At 43.6% G+C, this 23,415-nt stretch overlaps 1 protein-coding gene across 7 annotated transcripts in view; it reads right to left on the bottom strand.

The window, feature by feature from the left end:
- Positions 1–23,415, bottom strand: part of PALM2AKAP2 (PALM2 and AKAP2 fusion) — a 331,098-nt gene that overhangs the window by 247,614 nt on the left and 60,069 nt on the right. For all 7 annotated transcript variants that reach the window (XM_038553069.1, XM_038553072.1, XM_038553070.1 and 4 more), the window contains 2 exons: positions 14,957–15,037; positions 1,839–1,969 (listed from right to left, as the gene is read on the bottom strand). In XM_038553069.1, the coding sequence (XP_038408997.1) occupies positions 1,839–1,969; positions 14,957–15,037 (212 nt within the window). The remainder of the gene's footprint in view (positions 1–1,838; positions 1,970–14,956; positions 15,038–23,415) is intronic.

The following is a 23,415-nucleotide window of genomic DNA, read 5'->3' as shown; positions in this document are numbered from 1 at the left end:
ACATTTCCTGCCCATCTATACACTGCCTCCCTTCCCATCCAAAGTAGTGAACACTGTGCTCAAGCCACTTGGCTCCTAGGATTTTTGCCAGGTTAGCCTGGAGAATAATCTTCCAGGCTTCCTCTGCCCGGCAGAGCTCCCCTGATATGTGGTATACCCCTCCCCAATTTTTCATCCAACAAATAGTTGTGGAGCTTTCTGCTTTGCACCAGATCTGTCTGTCATGATCATGTAAAACTAGTAAGAAAGAGACCAGAAAATGATGGACCTTTTAACAAGAGTAAAGACAAAGTGATGCTGCTGTATGATATCAACCGTCACTACAGCCAAAAGCACCAGGGACTTGCCCCCTTGGAGACTTCCTATGAAACCACTTCTCCCAGTGGCCTTTTCCTCCTCCACTTACGGTCAACATTTTCAATAATCCTTGGCCCCCTCATCTTGTCTAAGACGCGGTCAGCTGAGCCACTTGGGAGGAGAGGAATCTAGAGGCTCAGGACTCATGACTTCATCCTGACCCCTTCCCTTTCTACCTTCTGGGCTTCTGATGGGAAGACCTTTCCCACTTTCTAGAAGTTCTTGTCCTCACGAGCTTGATGCTATTATTTCCAGGACTAAGATTTTCTTCTTCTAATGATATATAGAGATCTATCTATCCAAAGGGGCTGGTAATAGTTTAGCTTTTACCCACTGCGTGCTAAAAAAAAAGTGTGTGTGTGCATATACACATGTATGTGTATATTCACATACATGTATATGTGTATGTCTATGCACAGATGCATATCACATACAAACTTTTTCTTAGCTAGTTTCCCCCACAAGCAAAACTTAGCTAAGCTGCTCTTGAGAACTCTTTAAGGGACATTAGGGTCTAAGCAAATAGGGACTCAGGCCTTCAGGGCTCACGGCCAATTCGTTTTTCTCTCTGGTGACACTACTGGAGTCCCCAGGGACTCACACAGTCCTCATTCACGCCTGGGTCTGAAGGCTGGTAGTGAGGTAGCTCTTACCCTTTATATTCTAAAAGAGCTCGCACCTCAGGAGAAAGAGATGAGGCTCATGAGGCTGACATTTGAGACAGGGTTTGGTGGAATGGGGCGGAGCAGGAGATTTGGTTCTAAGGCATCTCTGATCACCACCTTCCACCCTCATCCCAGATCTCTGGCGAGGTGTCCTGGGACTTGGGGGACCTGGGACGATGACAGTTTGCAAGTGCAAACCTATATTTTTGCTCCTAAATGAGCCTGGCCACGGGCAGGTCACTTGTCTCCCAGATGGAAACGTTCAGAACCTGGGGGAAAACCATAAAGGAACCCAACTCACCCTCTGAGCCGGCCAAACAGACACTACAAAGCAAGTTTCTAGAGCGCAGGCACATAACTCACGGTGGTGCCCTCCTCATTCAGCCCTTCTATGATTCTAAGACCCCCGGCTACAGTTTCCCCACTTCAGATTTGATCAAATGGAGGCAACAGACCCACTGTAGCAGCAAGGACAGCCAACAGCCTGACTGGTAGGAGGAGAAAGACAAACGCTGGTGGAAGAACTCAAAAGGTGGGCGTTCAGCGAAGGGGCAAGCTGCTTCCAACAGCTCCCTGCTCCAGGAGAACATCACTCTACCGAAGGTCAGTCCAGTACAATAATTCGTACTCAGAGTAATAACTCGGGGTTCTCTGGAAAAGTCTATAAAGGATATCAACATACTCTGTTTAGGAAGACAAATCCCAAGCTCTGGGCAAAGGGGTCAGCACCGAGAAGGGTCCCCTAGAGGACAGCAGTGGTCACTTGCACTGTAAGACCCCAGCAGGGGATGGGGATGGGGGTCAGGAACCACCTACCTCTGAATGTTATCTTCCAGTTGCTTGACTCTGAACTCATCCTCCTCAGACTGCCGCCTCCTGGCTTCCTCCTCTTCGGCAGTTCCAGCCGGGATACCCTGCAGCAGCCATTTTTCCCGGAGCACTTTGGACTGTGGGAATGAGGGAAGAGAACATACTAGATGATACCCTTCAGTCCACAGCATGAGCTCCGCCCCTCATCAGTGTCCACCTGGATTGTTACCTTCGCCTCCTCACTAACTTGGCTCCTGACTTCCCTCGGGCCCAGCCCCTAGAGAGCCACCAGAGGGGTTTATTTCTGCATTTTCTACTATAAAAAGCTGTTGAATACATACAGGACAACAGAAGAAGCAATATAATGAATGCCAGTGTAGGCCATCTAGCTTCACAATGATACAGTCCGCCACATTTTCCCATATTTTTTCACCAGCGCATTTTAAAAGAAATAACAAACATGGGCAGCCCGGGTGGCTCAGCGGTTTAGCACCGCCTTCAGCCCGGGGTGTGATCCTGGAGACCCGGGATCGAGTCCCACATCGGGCTCCCTGCATGGAGCCTGCTTCTCCCTCTGCCTGTGTTTCTGCCTGCCTCTGTGTGTGTGTCTCAAATAAATAAATAAATAAATAAATAAATAAATAAATAAATAAATAAATAAAATCTTTAAAAAGTATTTTTAAGAAATAACAAACATCATGACATTTCACCCATAACTATTTCAGTATGAATCTCTAAAACATAGAGGGCAAAAAATAAATAAATAAATAAAAAATAAAATAAAATAAAATAAAATAAAACATAGAGGGCATTTTGCTGTGCAAGTACAATTCCATTATATAATTCCTTAAGATCACGCACTATCGAGTCTATCTTAAAATGCTTTATAAAAATTATGTTATGCTTCTTAGAAGCTTTTTAATAATTCCCAACCATCCTCAGCAGTGGTCTCCAAATGGTAGTAAAATCATGTATCAGGCAGCCCAGGTGGCTCAGTGGTTTAGCGCCTGCCTTCAGCCCAGGGCCTAATCCTGGAGACCCAGGATCGAGTCCTACGTCGGGCTCCCTACATGGAGCCTGCTTCTCCCTCTGCCTGTGTCTCTGCCTCTCTCTCTCTCTCTCTCTTTCTCTGTGTCTCTCATGAATAAATAAATAAATAAAATCTTAAAAAATAATAAAATAATAAAATAAAATAAAATAAAATAAAATAAAATAAAATAAAATAAAATAAAATAAAATAAAATAAAATCATGCACCCCATTTGCGCCACTGTACTAATATATTGTGGAGTGAAATAAAAAGGTGGGGTTTTTTTTTTCCTTTTTAGTGGGCTCGACACTAGGCATGGAGCCCAACATGGGGCTTGAACTCTCGACCCTAAGATCAAGACCTGAGCTGAGATCAAGAGTTGGACGCTTAACTGACTGAGTCACCCAGGCACCCCAAAATAAAGAGGTTTTGAGTTTCAGGTCAATAGCTTGGAGGGAGTGATTACTGCTTTGACAAGGGAAATCAAAACAGCATGAAAGAAGGCCTGCTGAAACTCTCTAAAACAAAGAGCCAGGGAAGGAAGGCGTGGGAGGGGATTTTTTTTTTTTTTTAATTTGGATTTCCATTACATAGTCCCTAGATGGCAGACGGTGGCTATTGGATATTTGCAGAGGCCTGACCCTGAGCATCACAGCTGAGCATACCCTGGGCAGGTTGGGGGTCATGGGAATGGAGTACATAAGGATGCATCACCGAGTCGGCCAGAAGCAGGGCATGTGGCCAGTTTCAGCCTGGTCCCATAGGGCTATAAAGCCAGTCAACATAGAGTAAGCATGGAGTAAGCACTGGGTTTGCTGGCTGCCGGCCTCACTTAGATCAGAATCTGGTTTGACCTCATCAGACAGGCTGAGCAAGGCAAAGGAAAGGGAGCCTTTATAATGGCTAAGAGCCAGGTTATGCAATTAAACACAATTTACAGAAATGAGAGAGTGGAATCTGTCTGACATTGTGGACACAGAATTCACACTCACTTCAGTTTCCTTTCTGTAGCTCTTATAAGCAACAGACAATTCGAGAGGCTACCATTTTTCTTGAGATTAGGAAATAAGAGCTACTTATTATGAAGCTATAAAATGAGTTACTAAAAATTACATTTAGTTATAGTAAGTTAGAATTCATTAACGGTTCTGATTCACCATCCCAACAGAGAAATCCAGCGGCCACACAGGACTATGAAGCCCCTGCTGGATGTACAGCAGCAAGTCCCAATGGCTGGAATTCCTACACTTCTGAACAGGCTTTTTGTTAGCAACACATCAGGGTGGTGTCCAGGTAGCCATGGTTCTCACTGGTGTTATTCTTGGTTTTTAATTATAACTCACTGGTGGATGTCTGTTTGGTTACTCTGGTTACTCTTACCAGTGCATAGAGAAGCGTATTTATAGCACTTGACCTGTGGCTTTCCATTAATCAAAGATGTGAGTCTGTTCATTTGTAAGTTATTCCTGACTCTATGCTAACGTGATTGTAGGCAGGAACTACCCTCACCCCAATAGACTTAAACAGCTATACATCATTGGTAACATGGTGCCTGTGAGTGTATTTACAACTACCACTATGGATCGTGTAAAAAAAAAAAAAAAAGTATTTTAAAAATCTCTAGAGCAGGGGATCCCTGGATGGCTCAGCGGTTTAGTGGCTGCCTTGGACCCAGGGCCTGATCCTGGAGATCCAGGATCGAGTCCCACATGGGGCTTCCTGCATGGAGCCTGCTTCTCCCTCTGCCTGTGTCCCTGCCTCTCTCTCTCTCTCTCTCTCTGTCTCTCATGAATAAATAAATAAAATCTTTAAAAAAAATAAAAATCTCTAGAGCATTGTTTAATAATATAAAATCATGTGTAAAAGCTCATGGTACAATTTGTTTACATTGGTTGCTCTTCCTTATGGGCTAAATTATGGCCCTCATCCCCCATCAATTCATATGCTGAAGTCCTAACCCCATAAATGTGCCTGTGTTTGGAAATAGGGTCTTTTAAGGTTAAATGAAGTCATTGGGATGGGCTCTAACCCAGCATAACTGGTGTCCTTAGAAGAAGTGGAGCTCAGGACACAGACATGCACAGAAAGAAAACCATGTAACGACACCAGAGGAAGACAGCCATCTCCAATCCAAGGAGAGAGGACCAGAAGAAGATAACCCTACTGCCACCTTGATGTCGGACATCTAGCCTCCAGAATGATGAGAACACAATTTCTGTTGTGTAAGCCACTGTATTTGTTACAGCAGCCCTAGCAAACTACGACATTCTCCAAAGCTCTGTCCCAGAGATGCTTCTCTCCACTGCAAAGTTAAATTGGTTTCTCTTCCTAAGTGGGCTACCAGGAAAAAAATCTGAAACCACTGTTCTCCGCTCAAAATTCCGCAGACATCACGCTCACAGAGAGTGAGAGGCTGGGTCAAGCTGTGGTTAACAGCCTGAGTTCTGGAATCAGTCTTCCACTTACTAGCTGTGTGACCTCAGACAGTCTCATGGACCTCACCATGCCTCACTTTTCTCATCTGTAAAATGGACATGACGACAGAGCCCCGTCCAGGCTTGTCCTGAGAACTGAATGAGTTCATAGGCTAAAAGTGCCGAACCCACACTTAGTTCCAGAGAAATGGAACTGTTCCCCTGGCCTTTCCTCCCTTCATCTGAGAAAGTGCAGGTAAAATGTCACCTGGAAGCCTTCCCCTCTCCCGGTGGCAGGATCCACAGGCTCTCTGCCCTGTGTCATCTAGCAGAGAACATACTCCAGTACGCTCTGGAGTATTTCACACTGTTCTCCAATTCTTTCTTTCTGTGTCTCTCCTCCTCAACACCCCCAGCTCCTCAAAGGCTGGGACTGTTCTTCATTCGCCTTTGGATTTCATTGCTGCACCTAGCCCAGTATCAGGGAATGGATGAATAAATGGGTGAACTGGAAAATCCTGACTTTCTGTCACTCTAATTACTCGGGAGAGGGTGTGTGTCACACTTCCACAGTGCTGGAGCATAGGGAATGTTTGATACTCCCCTAGTTCAACCCAGAGAGGGTAAAAACCCTATTAGGATTTTGGGAGACAGATCTACTGGCTACCTCGGTCTTGGTGTGTGGACCCTTCTGGAAAGGCAGCCATGGCACCATGGCACAGACCGAGCTTTCTCTGCCCCAGCAGGGATGCTCTGCAGCTGGGGCTTCTTGAAACATGACACCGTGGCTGCTCCTGGAAATGTGGTCTCAGTTCTTCTTCCCACTGTGCTTCCTACCACCAAGGAAAGGGTCTAGCCCCTCATTTCTGGCTGATTTAGCCCTAGCCATCCATCAGCACTTCTGACAAAAGCAGCCTGGTGACCATGAACACCGAAAGTACATGTGCCCTTGGATCTGTCTCTTCTCTGGATAAGGCAGTGATGTCGCCAAAACATCCCCAACAGCTGGAGCCAAGAAGAGAGACTAACAAAACAAGACATTCGCTAAAGCGTTTGTACATCACAAAAACAGAAAAGGAAAGTTGATTTTTTTTTCACTTGGCTGAAAGTAATTCTGCTAGGGCAACATGCCAATTCAAATACATTTACCACCAAATCCCTACCCCAGATCCCCTCCTGTTGTCTCTGAGGGTCAGCTGTGTCAGGGCCTTGTAATATAATGCACTTGCTCATTCTGATCACACATGCCCATCAAAAGCACCTGTTTCCCTATACTGTTCTGGCCCTTATTGGCTGCCTGAGTGTTCCAGAGACAAGTGACAGGCAAGGCACAGCAGAAGTGAAAACTAAAAATAAAACCTTTTTTTTTTAAAAGATTTTATTTATTTATCCATGAGAGACACAGAAAGAGAGAGAGACAGACAGACAAACAGACGGACACAGGCAGAGGGAGAAGCAGGCTCCATGCAGAGAGCCCGACCTGGGACTCGATCCCTGGTCTCCAGGATTGGGTCCTGGGCTGAAGGTGGCACTAAACTGCTGAGCCAGCCGGGCTGCCCAACCTTTCATTTTTTATGTGCAAACAACATATAGCAAAAAAAAAAAAAAAAAAAAAAGCATCATAGCTTACAGGTATTAACTATCAAAATATCAAACTTCACATTTGTCCATTGGATGCAACTCTGAAGAGTCAAGACAAGGGAGGAGCAGAGAGCTGGCAGTGGGTAAAGAGAGCCATGGCAGGGGCTCCTGAAGAGTAGGATGGAGACCCTCAGGTTCATCTGGCTCTTGCTCTAAGGTCTGTCCAGCTTTGGAAAACAAAAGGAGAACAAGGCCCTTCACATGACCGTAGGCATAAGGTTTACCAGGAAAGCTTCCTAAAGCACAGATTCCCACCCGAACCCCTAGAGATGTTGATAGGGCCTAGGAATCTGAATGGTAATAAGCTCCCACATTGACACTGTCAATGATGCTGTTGATCCACGGACCACAATGTGACTAGCCCCACATGAGAACCTGTGACTATCCAAATGCCTGGAGATGCGTAAGCTTTCCCACTGGCTAGCCAAACACTGATCCGACAAGAAGCTCATCATCCTCACACAAATCTGTCTCTCCTCCTGCATCCCCATCTCAGGAGCAGAGGTGTCCCCATCCATTCCCTATGCTCCAGACACACTGCCAGGCCCTGAGGACACTGCTCTGGAAGACAGGCAAGTCCCCAGTATCACTGAGCTTTTGTCCCAATAAACAAGGATGCAAGATCATTTCAGACTGCGATACATGCATGGCAGGAGGTAGGCAGGACAGTATTTCAAACAGGGACCTGCAGAGGACATTTTAGGTGGGAAAAGCTGAGATCTGAGATCCGAGGCAGGGAATTTCAGGTGGGAGAGGCTGGCAAGTGTAATAGCCCAGATGTGGGGCAGGGTTTAGTGTGTTTGTGAACCAGACAGAATGACAAGTGGCTGGACTACAGTGAGTGGGGGTGGGGAAGAGGCTAGCATAAGTTGGAGATGGAGAGGACGGCAGGGGCCAGATTAGGCAGGGTCCTGCAGACTTGCTAAGGAGTGTGGCATTTGTACTAAGCACCATAGGAAGAGAACAGATTGGCAGGGACAGAATTACAAAGTATGAGTGGTTGGATCCTCTTACACAATCAGGGGAGAGAAAATGTTAGCTTAAAACAGAGGAGCAGCAGAAGAAATGGAAGGTGTGAGGTGCATTTTAGAGGTAGAGTCAATGTGACTTGCTGATAGCTTAGATCTGGGAGATGAGGGAAAGGGTGGGATTAAAGATGACATAGATATTTGATTTGAGCAAAAGGGTGGATGGTGGTCTCAACACCTGGAAATTGGAAGGAATAGAGGAAGAACAAGCACTAGAAGAGCAGAAAACCAAAACTTCTATTCACGCCCTGAATAGAAGCGTGGGCATGTGTGTGTGGAAGTGACACCCATCTAAGTGGACATGTCAGGAAAACAGCTGAATACAAGAGCCTGGAGTTCAGGGGCCATCAGGGCTGAAGACACCAATTTGGGGGTCATTGGTACATAAATGATATTTGAAGCCACGGTATTGAATGATGATGGTGTGATGCTGATGATAATTCTTACAGCTCTTGCTCTTTTAAGTGCCTTATATATAAATTCACTAAACATTCACCAAAATCCCACATGATAAGTGCTAATGTTAAGTAATTAACCCAGGGGCACCCATTTAGTAAGGCGTGGCTCTGAGATTTAAAGCCAAATGGTGCACTCTGGCTAAGATCCCCAAGAACCCTCTTTTTCTCAGATAGGATTTGTAAAACAGTCAGGCACCGCTGACCTACCCCCCAACTCGGATAACTCCTCTCCAGCTTCTCTGACAGTGGGCTCCTCTCCCACTCATCCCTGGGTTCCCACAGCCAGGTGCTCTACCTTTACACGTCCACAATGGCTGACATGCAAGCTTATAGTTGGTGATAATAAGAACCTGTTGAATGAATAAATTATTGAAAAACCATGCACAAGCACTGTATTTTAGCAAATATAAAATCTCAGGCTATTAATCTTAGATTATTCATCTTAGACTATTATTAGAGATCATCCAAGCAAAATGTTTCTCCCAGCTTCACTGAGGTACAACTGACAAATAAAATTGTAAATATTTAAAGGGGCAACATGATTATGCAAACTTTTTAAATCTACAGGTAAGGTACCTGATGTTAGGCAACTTCTCAAGGTGATCCAGGTAAGCAATGAGGACTGTCTGTGTGGTGGTCGGTGGTGAGGAATGGGCAGTGGGAGATAAGTTGGGACTAGTCAGTCTCCAAATTTTTTTGTTTGTAATTTTTATAAAGTCATATCCACCAATCTTTTTACTTTATATTTCTGGCTTTGATGTAATAATTACATAAAGCTTCCTCGTTCTAAGAGTATGAAAATATGTACCTGTGAGTTTGCATTTTCCTCCTGTAATCTGGCTCAAGCCACACTGGCTGTGTTGGTGGATGATGTCGGGAATCGGGGAAATTCAGCCTTCTACTAGAAAATGGCTTACAACGTGTGGCAGTAGCTGTGTTGTGTTCTTGATCATCTGTGTTATCCCTGTTCTTCTCCTTCCCTGGGATACTTCCCTTCCTCCCCACCCACTCCTGGTAAGATCTTGGTTTGGTGTTTAGTTTTGTTACATGATTTCAGTCCACAAAGAAGCCAACCCCAAACTTCTGATAGAAGAAACCAAGTTGTAACTTCTACTCAAGCTCTGTTTACAGGGCCAGTGGGGACATGATGGGGAAAAGGGGGAGATGTAAAAGTTCCTTCACACTGTGTACCCTGCCTGTCTATTCAATATTTTATAATTTGAAATTGGCCTTTCACACATACTAATAACCAAGGGAAGTCTAAAATCAGTGCTAAAGGTTCACAATAGTGAGAGACACTGTAACATGTTTGCAGCAAGACCTCTGGTACCTTCAGGCTATATAGCAAATGACCTTGGTGGGTTGACAATAAATATCTCACAGGGTCACAATTCAGTCTTTGATTTTTTTTTCCCATTCAATCTTCTTGAAAGAAAAGGCTGTGGTTTTTAAAATATAATGACAGTTTTTATAGCTTGGATTAGAAAAAAACTCTAGTCAGGGTTCCCTGCTCATGAATAAATCATTCAAAGGCAGCCTATGTATTGAAGATATGATATTAGCAATTTGATTCTGACAGTGCTGACTCGGTCATACAAACCTTTATAAATGTGACAGTTCCAAAGGGATTTATGCGGCAATACATACTGCATGCCTATTCTTGCTAGGGCCTTGGACTGACCAATAAAATAGACAAATCTCTGGTAATTCAACCAAGAGCGCAAAGGGAATATTAAATATAGTCTGTCTTGTATACTATAATACTTGATTTATTTTGTAAACTCACATTATCACAAGTCACATAATAAAAACAATAAAAATAAATAATTGTTTCCATGGAATAAAAAGCCAAGACAATCTTTCAGTAGAGGAAAAATGATGGCTCTTGCCTTATGACAGATTATTAATACATATTATATATTAAATAGCTAGAGGGACTAAATGAGGATGGTATTGGCACAGGAGTGGCAGATTCATGGCATAAGAAGAATCCGCAAATGGTGAACTCAAGTATAAGGGAAAACTATGTATATGATAAAGAAGACATTTAAGTCAGTGAGGAAAAAGATGATTTCATCAATAAATCACATTGAGGCAACTGGCTCACCATCAGTAAAAAGCAAAGTCATTCCTATCTTATTTTATATAGAAAAATAAATTATAGATGCGTTAAGATTACTGAAGGACGGGAAACCTCATAGGTAAGTGTGTGAGATGTTCTTTGCAAGAACCATAACAAAGTCAGAAGCCATAAAGCAAAAGAAAGTTAGATGTAGTGTCACAAATATTGCAACGCTTTGTATGAGAATTTATTTATTTTAGATTTTATTTATTTCTTTGAGAGAGAGAAAGAGCATGCATGAGCGGGGCAGAGGGAGTGAGAGGCAGAAGCAGGTTCCCTGTTGAGCAGGGACCGTGACATGGGGCTTGATCCCAGAACACTGGGATCATGACCTGAGCCGAAGGCAGATGCTAGACCAACTGAGCCACCCAGGTGGCCCTTTTATGAGAATTTAAAATAGCCCATATAACTAAAATCAAAAAAAAGAGGTAAAGATGAATATATTTTGGACCTGAATGTTAATACCATTTCATTTTACTCACCAGTTGATAAGGTCTGTGAACAAGAGTCACACAGCTTAATCCATAAAAATACACTAGAGAAAAAGCATAGAAGGATATACCTCCGTGTGAGCTTCATCTGGGTGACAAGTACACAGTTGATATTTTTTTCTTTTATATTTTCGTGTACTTTAAAATTTGCTTTTGCAATGATTGTGCATTCCTTCCTTTTACAATCAGCAAAAATAATTCACCATTAAAATTGTTTACTGGTCTCATATGTGAGCACTTCTTGGAAATTCTTACATCATAAATATTAGGTACTAAATATAGCTAAGAATCCTGTAAAAGGAAATCTGAGATTAATTGGGCGAGGACTTCAAAGTACTTGGAGGTTTCCTAGTCACTGGAGTGTAGCAGCTCTTTCAAGATCTCATACTTGGGCCTTTCATTGCATTGCAGAATTTGTTTATTATCCATCTATAAAGTAACAATATTTTTATTATGTGGTATAGCTCACTGCATAGCCCTCCACATCACAATTACCAAGAATATTAAATAAGTATTGGGGCACCTGGGTGGCTCAGTGGTTGAGTGTCTGCCTTTGGCTCAAGTCATGATTCCAGGGTCCTGGGATCAAGCCTTGCATTGGGCTCCCTGCCAGGTGGGAGCCTGCTTCTCCCTCCCGCTTGGGCTCTCTCTCTCTCCAGTAAATAAATAATATCCTTTAAAAAGAAGAAGAAGAAGAAGAAGGAGAAGGAGAAGGAGAAGGAGAAGGAGAAGAAGAAGAAGCAACAAAACTGTTGTCTTGCATTCTATTCATTTGCTTTGACAAGAGACCATAAATTTATCTAAATAATTCATATCTCACTGCATGAGAATAAGTGTCCATAGACGATATGACAGTGAGAATTATATCTTCATAACTACAAAATCTAATTCTTGTGCCTTTCCATTTAACTTTGCACTAAGCATATATTATTTTTTTGAGCAGCATCTCCGGTTTTATAAATTAGTGAAATAAATATTAACTGTTGACATATTTCTTAATATTTTCTACTTCAAGGGACTACCAATAATCAATTATGCTTCCACATGGTCTAAATTTTCAGGAGTCCATGAAAGCACAACTCGAGTAAACAGACAATGATGATGGTAATTGGCATCTCTCTAAACAAATTACTCAAAATGGAAATTTTCACTTGAAGAAAACAGTGAGCTGGAGAAGACTTGGTTTTAAAGGCAGACAAGCCCTAGGGTTCAACCAAGGCTCCCTCACTTAGAGTCTCTATGTTCTTGGGCAAATCACTTGACCTCATGAGTTTGTTTCCTCACGGAGAGACAGGGAAAATAATATTTACCTTGTGGCCGTTATTGAGGGGATGTATTTAAAGTACCTGGCACATATTAGGCCCTCAAAAAAATGATGATTATCAAGGATGGACAAGGGGATGACAAGGCTGCCATGCTGCCAGGAGAAAACTGGCTGAGTCCCTACCAAGAGGTTCACAGAGGTACTATAACCTCAATGAATTTACTACCATCCAGGGGTGAGGCTGCCAAGCTCAAAACTGAATGATCACAGGGAAGATGACTCACGCTATTCAAGTTCAGTCAACAGCTAACTGATTGAAAGTAGAACATATTCTTTTCTGGTGCTTGAATGATCATGCCTCTCAGTCAGGCACCACCAAAATAACTCAGTTGTTTTTTTAGGAATAATGGACTCAGAACAAAGAGAGGCAAAGATTCATGAAAGAAGTTTCACCTGAGCAGAGGTGGGACCTGATGACACTCCTCACCTGACCTCAGACCCCACCTCACCAGAGCATAGAAACTTGGTATCTGCCAGAGGTGGAGTCTTTCTCTGGAAAAGTACCAGATAAACCACCTTTGGGGCCTCTGAGGTTTTTTTGGTTTTGTTTTCATTGTTCAAGGCTAGCGATCCACCCTCGTTCTGTCTACCTGGGCTTTCCCCAAAGAGAGAAAATTACAATCCACTGGTCTCCACTTCTTAAATTACCATCACTTCCAGTCCTTTCTCTGCAGGTTATAGGAAGATTACTTAGGTGAAAGTGCTGGATGTTCCCTGAGATAGCGAATTTTACCAGGATAACCATAAAGAACTATCTGATTCCCTTGTTTCCAAGTCTCTGAAGGAGTCTCACTGTTTCCATATGCAATAATACTAAGTCCTTTTTATTGCTATTTCTGTTAATTGGATGGATGGATGGATACATGGATGGATAGATCCATTAATGGATGGATACATGGATGGATATTGTGCTGGAAATCAGCAACGAATGAGAGTCCTGGGTATCTTATTTGGCCCAGGGTAAGAAATGGGACAAAAGAAATTTAATCTTCTGACATATATGTTTTGCAAGGAATGCAAAAGCAAAGAACTACGTTAATTTTAAAGAGGAGTGGGGCTCTCTAGTCAAAAAGCCTCTCATTTTTTCAGTCCTCTTCATAAAAAAAAAAAAAAAAAGCCACCTTTAACTGAGAATTCACTGAGGTTTTAGTACATTTTGGTCTCTTGTAAGGAGTTGACTGTACTCGGAGCCAGAGTCCCAGCTTTGTCCAGATTGACCTTGAAAAATTCACTTGGTTCTATTAAGTGTTTTTAAGTCCCTCTCTCTGTAGGAAGAAAATAGTAACTTTAGGTCTCAATGCTTCCTCGGAAATGTTGTAAGGAGGGAATAATAGCATATGGGATATACTGTAAGCTCTTAATGGATTTACAAGAGCAAAGATAAATGGGCAATATTCTCATTACCATGCTGCTTTTCTTCCTTTCAAACACATTTCTCTGGTTAAAGTTGATAGTAAACTGATAAATATGCTAAGCAGATTTAGGTCATGCTGCTGTTTGAAACCAACTTGCTGATAATTCTGCTCCTAACGATTCAGTTAGCACAATCCCATCTTCCAGAGAAGAAAGGGAAATACAATCATAAAGACTCATCTTGTTTAAAAGAATCTATATTATCCACACCTAGCATCACCCTGAAAGTCAGCCCCACCTTCCCAACCAGCCCTCTGAGCAATGCAAATCTGTACATGAATGTCACAGCAACTTGAGGTGAGCAGGAGAAGGTTTTCCTAAAAAAGCCCAGAGCAGTAGAAGGCATGCAGCAACTCCCAGATGGCCACTGGAATGTGTTCACAATATTCTGCAAGCCTGCAGAAAGCAACATTCTGTAGCCTGTGGAGTCCTGGTGACAGTGACAGAGCTTTCTCGTGGGCTGTAATCAATTATGATGCTTAAGTGCTTATGTTTCAAAGAAAAATAAATAAATAAACATCTCTCTCTCTCTCTCTCTCTCTTTCTGTGTGTGTGTGTGTGTGTGTGTGTGTGTGTGTGCAATGGAGACTCAACTAAATCAGATCATTTCAATGCCATCTTTTGACCAACTGCTCGTTCGGAGACAGAACACTTCCAAAATCGTGCAAGTAGGAATAAAACGAATGAATCATCAGAAACACACAGGGTTGTTGCTCTTTGGATCAGAGCACGGCGCTTTCACCTCCCTCTTCTCCATCTCAGAAAGAAGATATTAAGGTTTTTAATCTCTAAAAGAACACGATGTCCAATGTGTCCCTTGGAACCTCGGAACAAACACACACACACACACACGGCACCTCCTGCGCTGGAGAGGCAGCCCCGGAACACTGCCTCACCCACCATGTGGAAATTCTCATCCGATTTCTATATATAACCACCACATTTCACATGCACACACCAGCCCCCAAACCCGTCCCCATGCACACTATAATCGCATCATGCTCGCAGAAACTGGAATGCTGTAACAATGCCCTGAATTTGAAAAATGCACAAGAGAAGCCAAGAGGTGGCTTTCCTGATGGAACGAGAAAGGGCTCGTGCAGTCGGCGGCAGTGCCTTCACGCCAGGGCGGGCTCGGCCCCGCTCTCCGGAGTGTGACCTGCATGTCTAATGCTGGAACAGGTTCCTGGGATCAGCCACTTACCTTGCAATGCTGAAGCAGGAGTATCTGCTCGTCGAGCTCTTGCCGCTTGCCTTCTATTTCAGTCTGCCTCTTTCTTTTTTCCTTGAAAATAAAGAGAGAGAGGCTGTAAGAGTAGGTGGGTGTTGGCTCCCAGAATCTTAAGGCCGGAAGCAGCAGCAGCAGCACACATCTGGAGACACACTTCCAGAGATGCTGGGCACACACGCAGTGTCACCTGCCCCTCCGCCTCCAGCGGCTTTCTCCCCACCTGCCTGCTGTGGGCTCGGCGAGTGGGAGAGTCTCCTCCGTCAGCCGGGCTGCAGCAATTTCATCCAGAAGAAAAGGCGGTTTCCACACACACACACACACACACTCACACATGCACACACTCACAGAGTCATGTTCTATGCAGTGCTAATTTGGAGACAAAGAATCAAAATGTCTCAATCGAAAAGATGAGGTTGTTATAAACTGCAAATACGACAGAATGAAACCATGGGGATTCGAGGAGGGTTAGCTTTCTTTCATCAAAATCACAGATGCAAAGGATCTAACACAATTCCCAATCTCGTAGGACAAATCATCCCGTTGGACATCACAAACAATGCAAATGCGATGGGTGGTCTTTGCTGAAACGAGTCTGGGGGGGCTGGAGGGGGGAGCAGTGCATGTGGGCGGGGCTCACTGAGGTTATGTTAAACCTGAAATCTGAAGTTGGTCCGCCCGCATCCGACTCCCAGCTCTGCCGTTTGCTACCTGTGTGACCCCTGGCAAGTTCTTATACCTCCCTGGGTCTAGACTCTCACACAAAGAGATCATAATTTGTACCTAGACCAGATGCTTGGGGCATGGATTAAATGAGATGATCATGTAAAGGACTCGGAACAATGGCCTGGCACGTAGTACACGCTCAATAAATGTTATTTGTTATTATACTTATTGCCACATGCTTACTTCTAGGTAATGCCTAGACACTGGCTCTAAAGGGACGTAAATCCCCCCTATTGGGATCATAACCTTTCCCCTGGAGTGCACACTTAATGCTTTCCTTCTCCATACTTCTCAGATGCAGACAATAGACATCCTATAAATGGGATTGATTTAAGAACAGAAAGGCCTGCCTTTAATGATAGCTTGCTTGTTCCATGTTTAATTTCCAAAGTGCACAGTGGGGAGGTCTGCTGGGACATTTACTGCCCTGGATTATTTTCCTTTATTCACATATGCAGGGAGAAACTTGCTAGACAGACATAGTGGCATGCTACAAAACGACAGCCAAATCCTGGAGAGGACAATAATGTGGAAGGCTGGCTGGGGTGCTCTGTATTAACAGAAGCCTTTATTTTACGGAGTTGCCGTGTCTGGGGATGTGCCGGCACCACTGCTATTCAAGCCAACGTAGCAATGATTTGGGTTATAACCAAGTTCTTCTGTGTGATGCCCAGACTGTTAAGAAATGTTAGTTTATAATCTCCAGACATTAGGAGACACAATATCCGAGTCAAGGACATAACCTCCCTGCCAAAGGGAGGCCCGAGGACCTACCAGTTACCAAACAACTCCAATCAGTGGTGCATTATGGATGCTCCCAGAGTACATCTAAGAACATATAATATATGACAGTGGATGGAAAATGAGGCCTAATGATAAGAGCCCACTTATCCAGTCCCTCAGAGGTGCCACATGATAAAGCAAGGACCTCGGGAACCAGCCACTATCTCTATATCCTGGGGCTCCTCAAGAGTAGGCTTACTGGACTTTAACGTTCACTCCCACTGGCTATCAAGACATATAGGTGTCCACATTTAAATCCAGAACCCATCTAGTGTGTCACAGACACAAGATGCAGATGACATGGTGCTTTCATACATGTTAACTGAGTGCTACGTGTTTGCTATAGATGGAACACTGGTGTCCTCCCCCAAAATTCATACATTGAAACCCAATCCCCAAAGGGATGGTAATTAGGAGGTGGGGACCTTTGGGAGGTGATTACATGGAGCCCTGGCTGAATGGGATTAGTGCCCTTATATGAGAAATCTCAGAGTATTCTTTTGCTCCTTCTGTCATGTAAGGACGCAGTGAAAAGACAGTTGTCTCCGAACGAGGAAGCAGGCCCCCACCAGACACTGAATTTGCCAGTGCCTTGATCTTGGGCTTCCCAACTTCCAGAATTGTGGGAAGCAAACTCCTGGTGTATATAATGCACTCAGTCTATGGTATTTTGTTAAAGAAACCTCAATGCACTAAGCCAGTGTTCTAATTACATGCCTGGTCATTTTGCAAACCTGGGTTTTCCCACCTCTGGGTCTTTGTTCATATAGAAAAGCCTCACTTCAGATTTGCCCGCCATGATACGAATGAACTATGCCTCAAATAGAAAAAATATTACCGATGGTACAGGCAGTGAACCTTAAATGCCCAAGGAGTAGGTTCATTGGTGGTCACTGTGAACAGACATGATCATGAAAGATGCAGGTTTTAAGTTGGTTCATTAAGAATGGGTAGGAACTGGGGCACCTAAGTGGCTTAGTGGTTGAGCATCTACCTTTGGCTCAGGGTACGATTCCAGGGGTCCCAGGATAGAATCCTGCATCGGGCTCCCCGCAGGGAGCCTGCTTCTCCCTCTGCCTGTGTCTCTGCCTCTCTCTCTCTCTTTCTGTGACTCTCATGAATAAATAAATAAAATCTTAAAAAAAAGAATGGGTTGGAATTAGACAGATATAAATTAATGAGCAGCACATTCCAGGCAAAAGGAATTGTGTGAACAAGGGTAGAAACTTACTGCACATTCCAGGGACAATGAGGAGGGAAATTCAACTGAAGTGTAGGGCTTGCTCTTTGGAATAGAAATCAATGATTCAAAAGATTGGCTAGGATGAGACTATCGAGGACCCTGAATGCCAGGCCAAGAAGTTTGGATTTTATTCTATAGGCAATGGAATATTGCAGGGTTCTAAGCAAGAGAGTGATGTGGTAAAATGGCATTTTAGGAATATTAATCTGGCACTGGTATACAGGATAGATTAATAGGAGTCAGGATGTTTTTTCTATGAAGATCCAGACAGTAAATATTTTAGGTTTTATAGAACATACGATCTCTGTTGCAACTACTGAAAGCTGTCATTGCCATGCAAAAATGGCTTTAGATAAAATATAAATGAATCAGTTAGTCTGTGTTCTTTTTTTTTTTAGATTTCATTATTTATTTGAGAGAGAGAGAGAGAGAGAGAGAGCGCACACAAGTGGGGGATGGGAGAAGTAGCCTCTTCACTGAGCAATCAGCTCAGTGTGGGGCTTGATCCCAGGACCCTAGGACCACAATCCAAGCTGAAGGCAGATGCCCAGGCAACTGAGACACCCAGACACCCCAACTGTGGCTGTGTTCTAATGAACCTTCATTTATAAACAGAGGTGGTAGGCCAGATTTAGCCTGTAGTCTTAGTTTGCTGACTTCTGGATGAAAAGATCATGAAGTGTCTTAAGAGGATGCTGCCGTGTGATGGAGACAGATAAACTAACAAGCCCACCCTAGCTTAGAGCTGCTCCAATCAGAATGGAAAGAAAAGGACAAATATAAGAACCAGAACTGATGAGACTCAGGACTAATAGGATTTAGGGGGGTAGGCAAGGCAGTGTCTTGGCTTTTAGCCACACAGACCAAAGCATACTGGTGCGGGAATGGGCAGTAATGGGAAACCAGTACTTTCCCACATGTGCTGTATTCATATTTTCCCTGAGGAAACTCCTTATTAGGTTAAAACTCAAAACCAAATAGTGTTAATATAGACAACCAGGCACCAGCATCAGCATGTTCACATCTGTGTTTTGTCTACTGAAGACTCAGGCTTGGCCCCGTCACAAGGACCCCCTTGTACATCCATGGCTGTTACAAGATTCTTTGATTAGTTGAGTCCCCTTCCACAGTGATGGGAGTTAGGTCCTGAAGTCACCACTAACCTGACAAAAGAGGTAAGATGTGCAGTCAGCCTCTGTTTAAAATCAATTATGAGTCAACATCTGGCAAGTTCTGGTTCCTGGTTCCTGGTATCGCCTGCTTGGGCTGCTGAGGTGTGAGCTGTGCTCCTCACCTGCTAGCGTGCTGCTTTCCAGACTTCCCCTTCCTTTGATCAAGGCAAAACCACTAACTCTCTTCCCACTCCAGACGTTTAGACTACATGATTCCCTTTCATCTCATCGACCATATAACTCTATGTTGATAGCTTCCCCATCTGTATTTTCAGCCTAGATCTCTCTTCTGAATTCCAGATTCCCATATTCAGCCACCAACAGTTCATACCCATTCCTTCAAACTTAGCACTTGCCTGCATCATCTCAGCCATCCCTCCTCCCCTAGCCTCACATCTGTTCTTTCTGTGTTCTTCATCTCAGCAAATGACACTACTCAAGTCAGAAATTGCAGTTATTCTAGACACTTCACATTCTTGAAAGGCCAATTCCTGTTGATTCTGCTTGTCATTGTCTACATCTTCTGCTTCCCTAATACAACCTTTATTACTACCTTAATACTCCCTCCTTTATCTCCCCACCTGCACATGTAGAATATTCTACAAGAGTATCTTCAGCACTCTACAGCACTTAACTGTTACACTCAATTTCCATCTGGATTACTGCAGGGGTGCCCTCACTAGTCTCCCTGTCTCTGCGTCTTGGCTCTTGAGCAAGTCCCCCTCTGCATGGCTGCCAGAGTGATACTCTAGAATGGAAGTGTATCTCCATCCCTTGCTTCAAATCCCATTGCCTGCAATGGCAAATAGAAAGTTCTCCCTCACTGCTTCATCTGACAAAAAAAGTACTGGGGCACCTGGGTAGTACAGTTGGTTAAGTGTCTGAATCTTGATTTCAGCTCAGGTCATGATCTCAGGGTCATGGGATCAAGCCCTGCATTGGGCCCAAATTCAATGAGGAGTCTGCTTGAGATTCTCTTTCTCTCTCTCCCCCTGCCCTTCCCCCTGCTCGAGCTCAATAGATAGATAGATAGATAGATAGATAGATAGATAGATAGATAGATAGATAAAATCTTTTCTTAAATTAAGAATTCCTCTTTGACAATACGGCTTAAGTATCAATGAAACTAGAGTAACCATCTGCTCAGTCTTCTTTCCCTCAGAAAATTGACCTACCTTCACTATAAATGGAGCTGGTGGATTTGGCAGTCAAAGGCTAATCTATGTAGCCAGGCTCATCCCTGCTACAAGGACTTGTGTGTGTGACACAAGCTGAGCTAATCATACTACTTTATGTCATTGCAATAGCAATTTGGCCAATGGTTGGCTAAATGACCCAAGTAGGACCAATAAGAAATATTTCTAGGGATATATACATGAATACTGGGAGAGAAAACTCCTCCCCACTAAGGTTAAGCTGGAATGATGCACATCTGAGTGGCAATTTTCCCAAGCCACGTGGAAGACATGCATCCATGTTGGAGAAAGGTCAAACATTCAGAGAGAAGCAGAGCTGAAAGACAGAGAAAGAAGGATCCTAATGACACCAATGAGTCCCAGGCCTAGTTACACCAAAGCCAGAACCATCCCTGGCTGCCTTCTTCTTCTTTTTTTTTTTTTTTAAGATTCTTATTTATTTATTCATGAGAAAAGAGAGAGAGAGAGAGGCAGAAACACAGGCAGAGGGAGAAGCAGGCTCCAAGCAGGGAGCCTGATGTGGGACTCGATCCCAGGACTCCAGGATCACACCCTGAGCCAGAGGCAGATGCTCAACCGCTGAGCCACCCAGGGATCCTCCATCCCTGGCCTTTTTAAGTTATATATACTCCCTTTTGCTTAAGCTGGTTTGAGTGGTGCTTCTTTTAAAATTTTTCCATGTATTTTATGTTTTAATTACCTGAAAATTCAAAATAATTTCTAGTAGAGCAGTGAGATATATACAGCTTTCTTATGAAATCTTTGTTTAGAATATTTAGTATTTTGTCACTTGCAACTCAAAGAATAATGACAAGTACAGAAGTCTTTTCTGTTCCCTCCAAATAGAATTAATCACTCCCTCTTTCTCTGCTCCCTCTACAGGCTGTGGGTCTTTCTGCTTTAGTACCTTGATCACTTTAGCACTTATACATTTAACTATTTACATATCATCTCCTTTTACCAAACTATGTGCTTTTTGAGGACAAAAATCTTGGCTGATGCAGGGGTACCTGGATGGCTCAGCTGGTTGAGTGTCCGACTCATGATTTTAGTTCAGGTCATGATCTCAAGGGTCTTGAGATAGAGACTGAGCCCTGCACTGGGCTCCACATCCAGCGGGAAGTCTGCCTGAGATTCTCCCTCTGTTCCTCCCCGCCCCCACTCTCTCTCTCCCCCCGTCTCTCTCTCTCTTTCTTCCTCTCTCAAATAAATAAATAAATAAATCTTAAAAGAAATCTTGGCTGATGCATCTCCAAAGCCTAGAGCACTGCATTATGAAGACATGTAATAGATACATCTACCTGACTGAGATACTTGCTCCCTTTTGGTCATTTTCTGTTTGTAGAAATCCCTCCCTCAAAGGCATTATAATTTCAATGGCAGTAAAATATATCATTGAAAACACATTAGCAATCAGTCAACAGAACCAGAAGTATCTTTCTGTTGGAGACATTAGCCCATATGGAATAGACCATTATTGCCATGCATATAAAAAAAGACTTGGAAAGGCTAGCTCTGAGAAGGAATCATGGAAAGCTCATTCTGAGGAGAAAAGCTGGGGTAAGGGAAATTCCAGGAAAAGTATAATGAGCTGACAGTAGCAAACCATTCAAGGGGAATGTGACTCAAGAGACATCTGGAATGAAGTGATCTCAATCCATTAGGAAGTTTTCCAGATCCCTCTACTATCTGGGAGGCCTAGCAAGTCCCTTTCATTGTCTTTATGTAAATTGTATATTTTCCTGGCAAGTATTTTCTGGAAGTATTGCAACATTATGAAACTGCAGGCTCTGCAGAGTAAGGAGCACCCATGGAATGGAGCACATTCTACTCAAAGGTGGTTGGTAAGTATAATAGGAAGTCATTAGGAAGTCTATGTGCACCCTGGTGCAGCTAGAGGCAGGCCCTCTCTTCCCTCATCAGCACGGGCTGCTACCAAGGCACAGTGGTGGTGGCTGGGGAGGTATCCCAGATGAGTCTGAGAAACAGTGAGAGAGGGAAAGAGGCTGAGCAGGGAGGGCAGTAAGGAGCAGAGACAGGGAGTTTCCTGTCCTCCCCTGAGGCCCACGTTGACTTGAGCAGATACTTAGAGCCCCAGCATGCATCTGTGGGAAGGAACCAGAAGACCTACTTACTCAGAGCACTACTGCCTTCAAGAGATGCCGGAATTTAGATGAGAAGGTTAAAAAAAAGAAAATATGTTAAAATGTAAATGTTGCAGCCTTTCCTCCAGCTATTGCTAGGTAAAGAGAAGTTTGCTTTGATGCCTCTCACTGTGAGCCAAAGGGAATTGGGTGTTCCTCCCCTGAGCTCACAGAGGCCTTTCAGTGACTTTGGGCCAGCTGCTTCATAGGCTTTGCAGTGCAGACTCAGAGAAAGGGGCAGAAGGCTGAACTGCTGACCTGGACTGTTTTAAATAGTTTGCACTTGGAAAGGAAACAGGGTAGATAGCTGATAGGGGGGAAATCAGAGAGGAGAGAAGGAATGAAGAAAAAAAAACTGAGATGGCTTAGGGACAGCTTGAAGTTCACCCATTTAAAAAGAAAAGGAGCTGAGATATTAAGACTAGAAAATCAGGAGGAGAGCATCTTGCAGTATTTTATTGTGGCTTATAAAATGAATCCTCTTTGTATTCCCAAAGATCCCAGTAAGAATACGGACTTTTCTTCAGACTGTGCTTCTTGGTGCCTTCTAGCTGAAATGGAATCGCCAGGGTGCCAGCTTTCATATGGGTTACGCTAAGTAGTAAGGTAATTGTGAGAATTAAATTATGAAAATCAACTTGCAAATGGAGGCCCTGTGAGCTTTTTCTATTAAGGAATCAGAATGTCATCTCAGTTGTGGTTGAATTATAATTACCTGTTTAACGCTGCTGTGGAACCAGTGTTACTTATATACCTGAGGAAAGAGAAGCAGGGTGGTCGGTCTGATAACTGAGATACCTGAGGGATCATGTATAAAACAATCGAGGAGGTACCCACTCATCTCTGCCCAACCGCCTGTCCAGCTAACTTGAATGTTGGGTTTGCTCAGCAGACACATCCGTACGAGAGATCCGTTATCCGATCTCAATGCCACCAGGTATCAAAACTCTCTCTCCTGGCTCTGACTTGAAGGTCACCAATCACGATTCTGCTTACATTCAGCTTCCCCAAGTTAGCTAAATGGAGAGGCAATACTTGTTAAGCCCCTTGCAATGTCCATCCACTGTAAAATGAATAACATGGCATTTGGATTTAGGTTGATGAGTGTATGGAAGGCGAAGTTGTTATGTGATTTTCTGATCCCACAAATCTAAGGAGCAGAATCTGGCAT

This window comes from Canis lupus, chromosome 11 (genome assembly GCF_011100685.1).
Source record: "Canis lupus familiaris isolate Mischka breed German Shepherd chromosome 11, alternate assembly UU_Cfam_GSD_1.0, whole genome shotgun sequence".
NCBI classification, from domain to species: domain Eukaryota; kingdom Metazoa; phylum Chordata; class Mammalia; order Carnivora; family Canidae; genus Canis; species Canis lupus.
The sequence above is the reverse complement of the archived record's forward strand: the minus strand, read 5'-3'. Positions and strand labels throughout refer to the sequence as shown.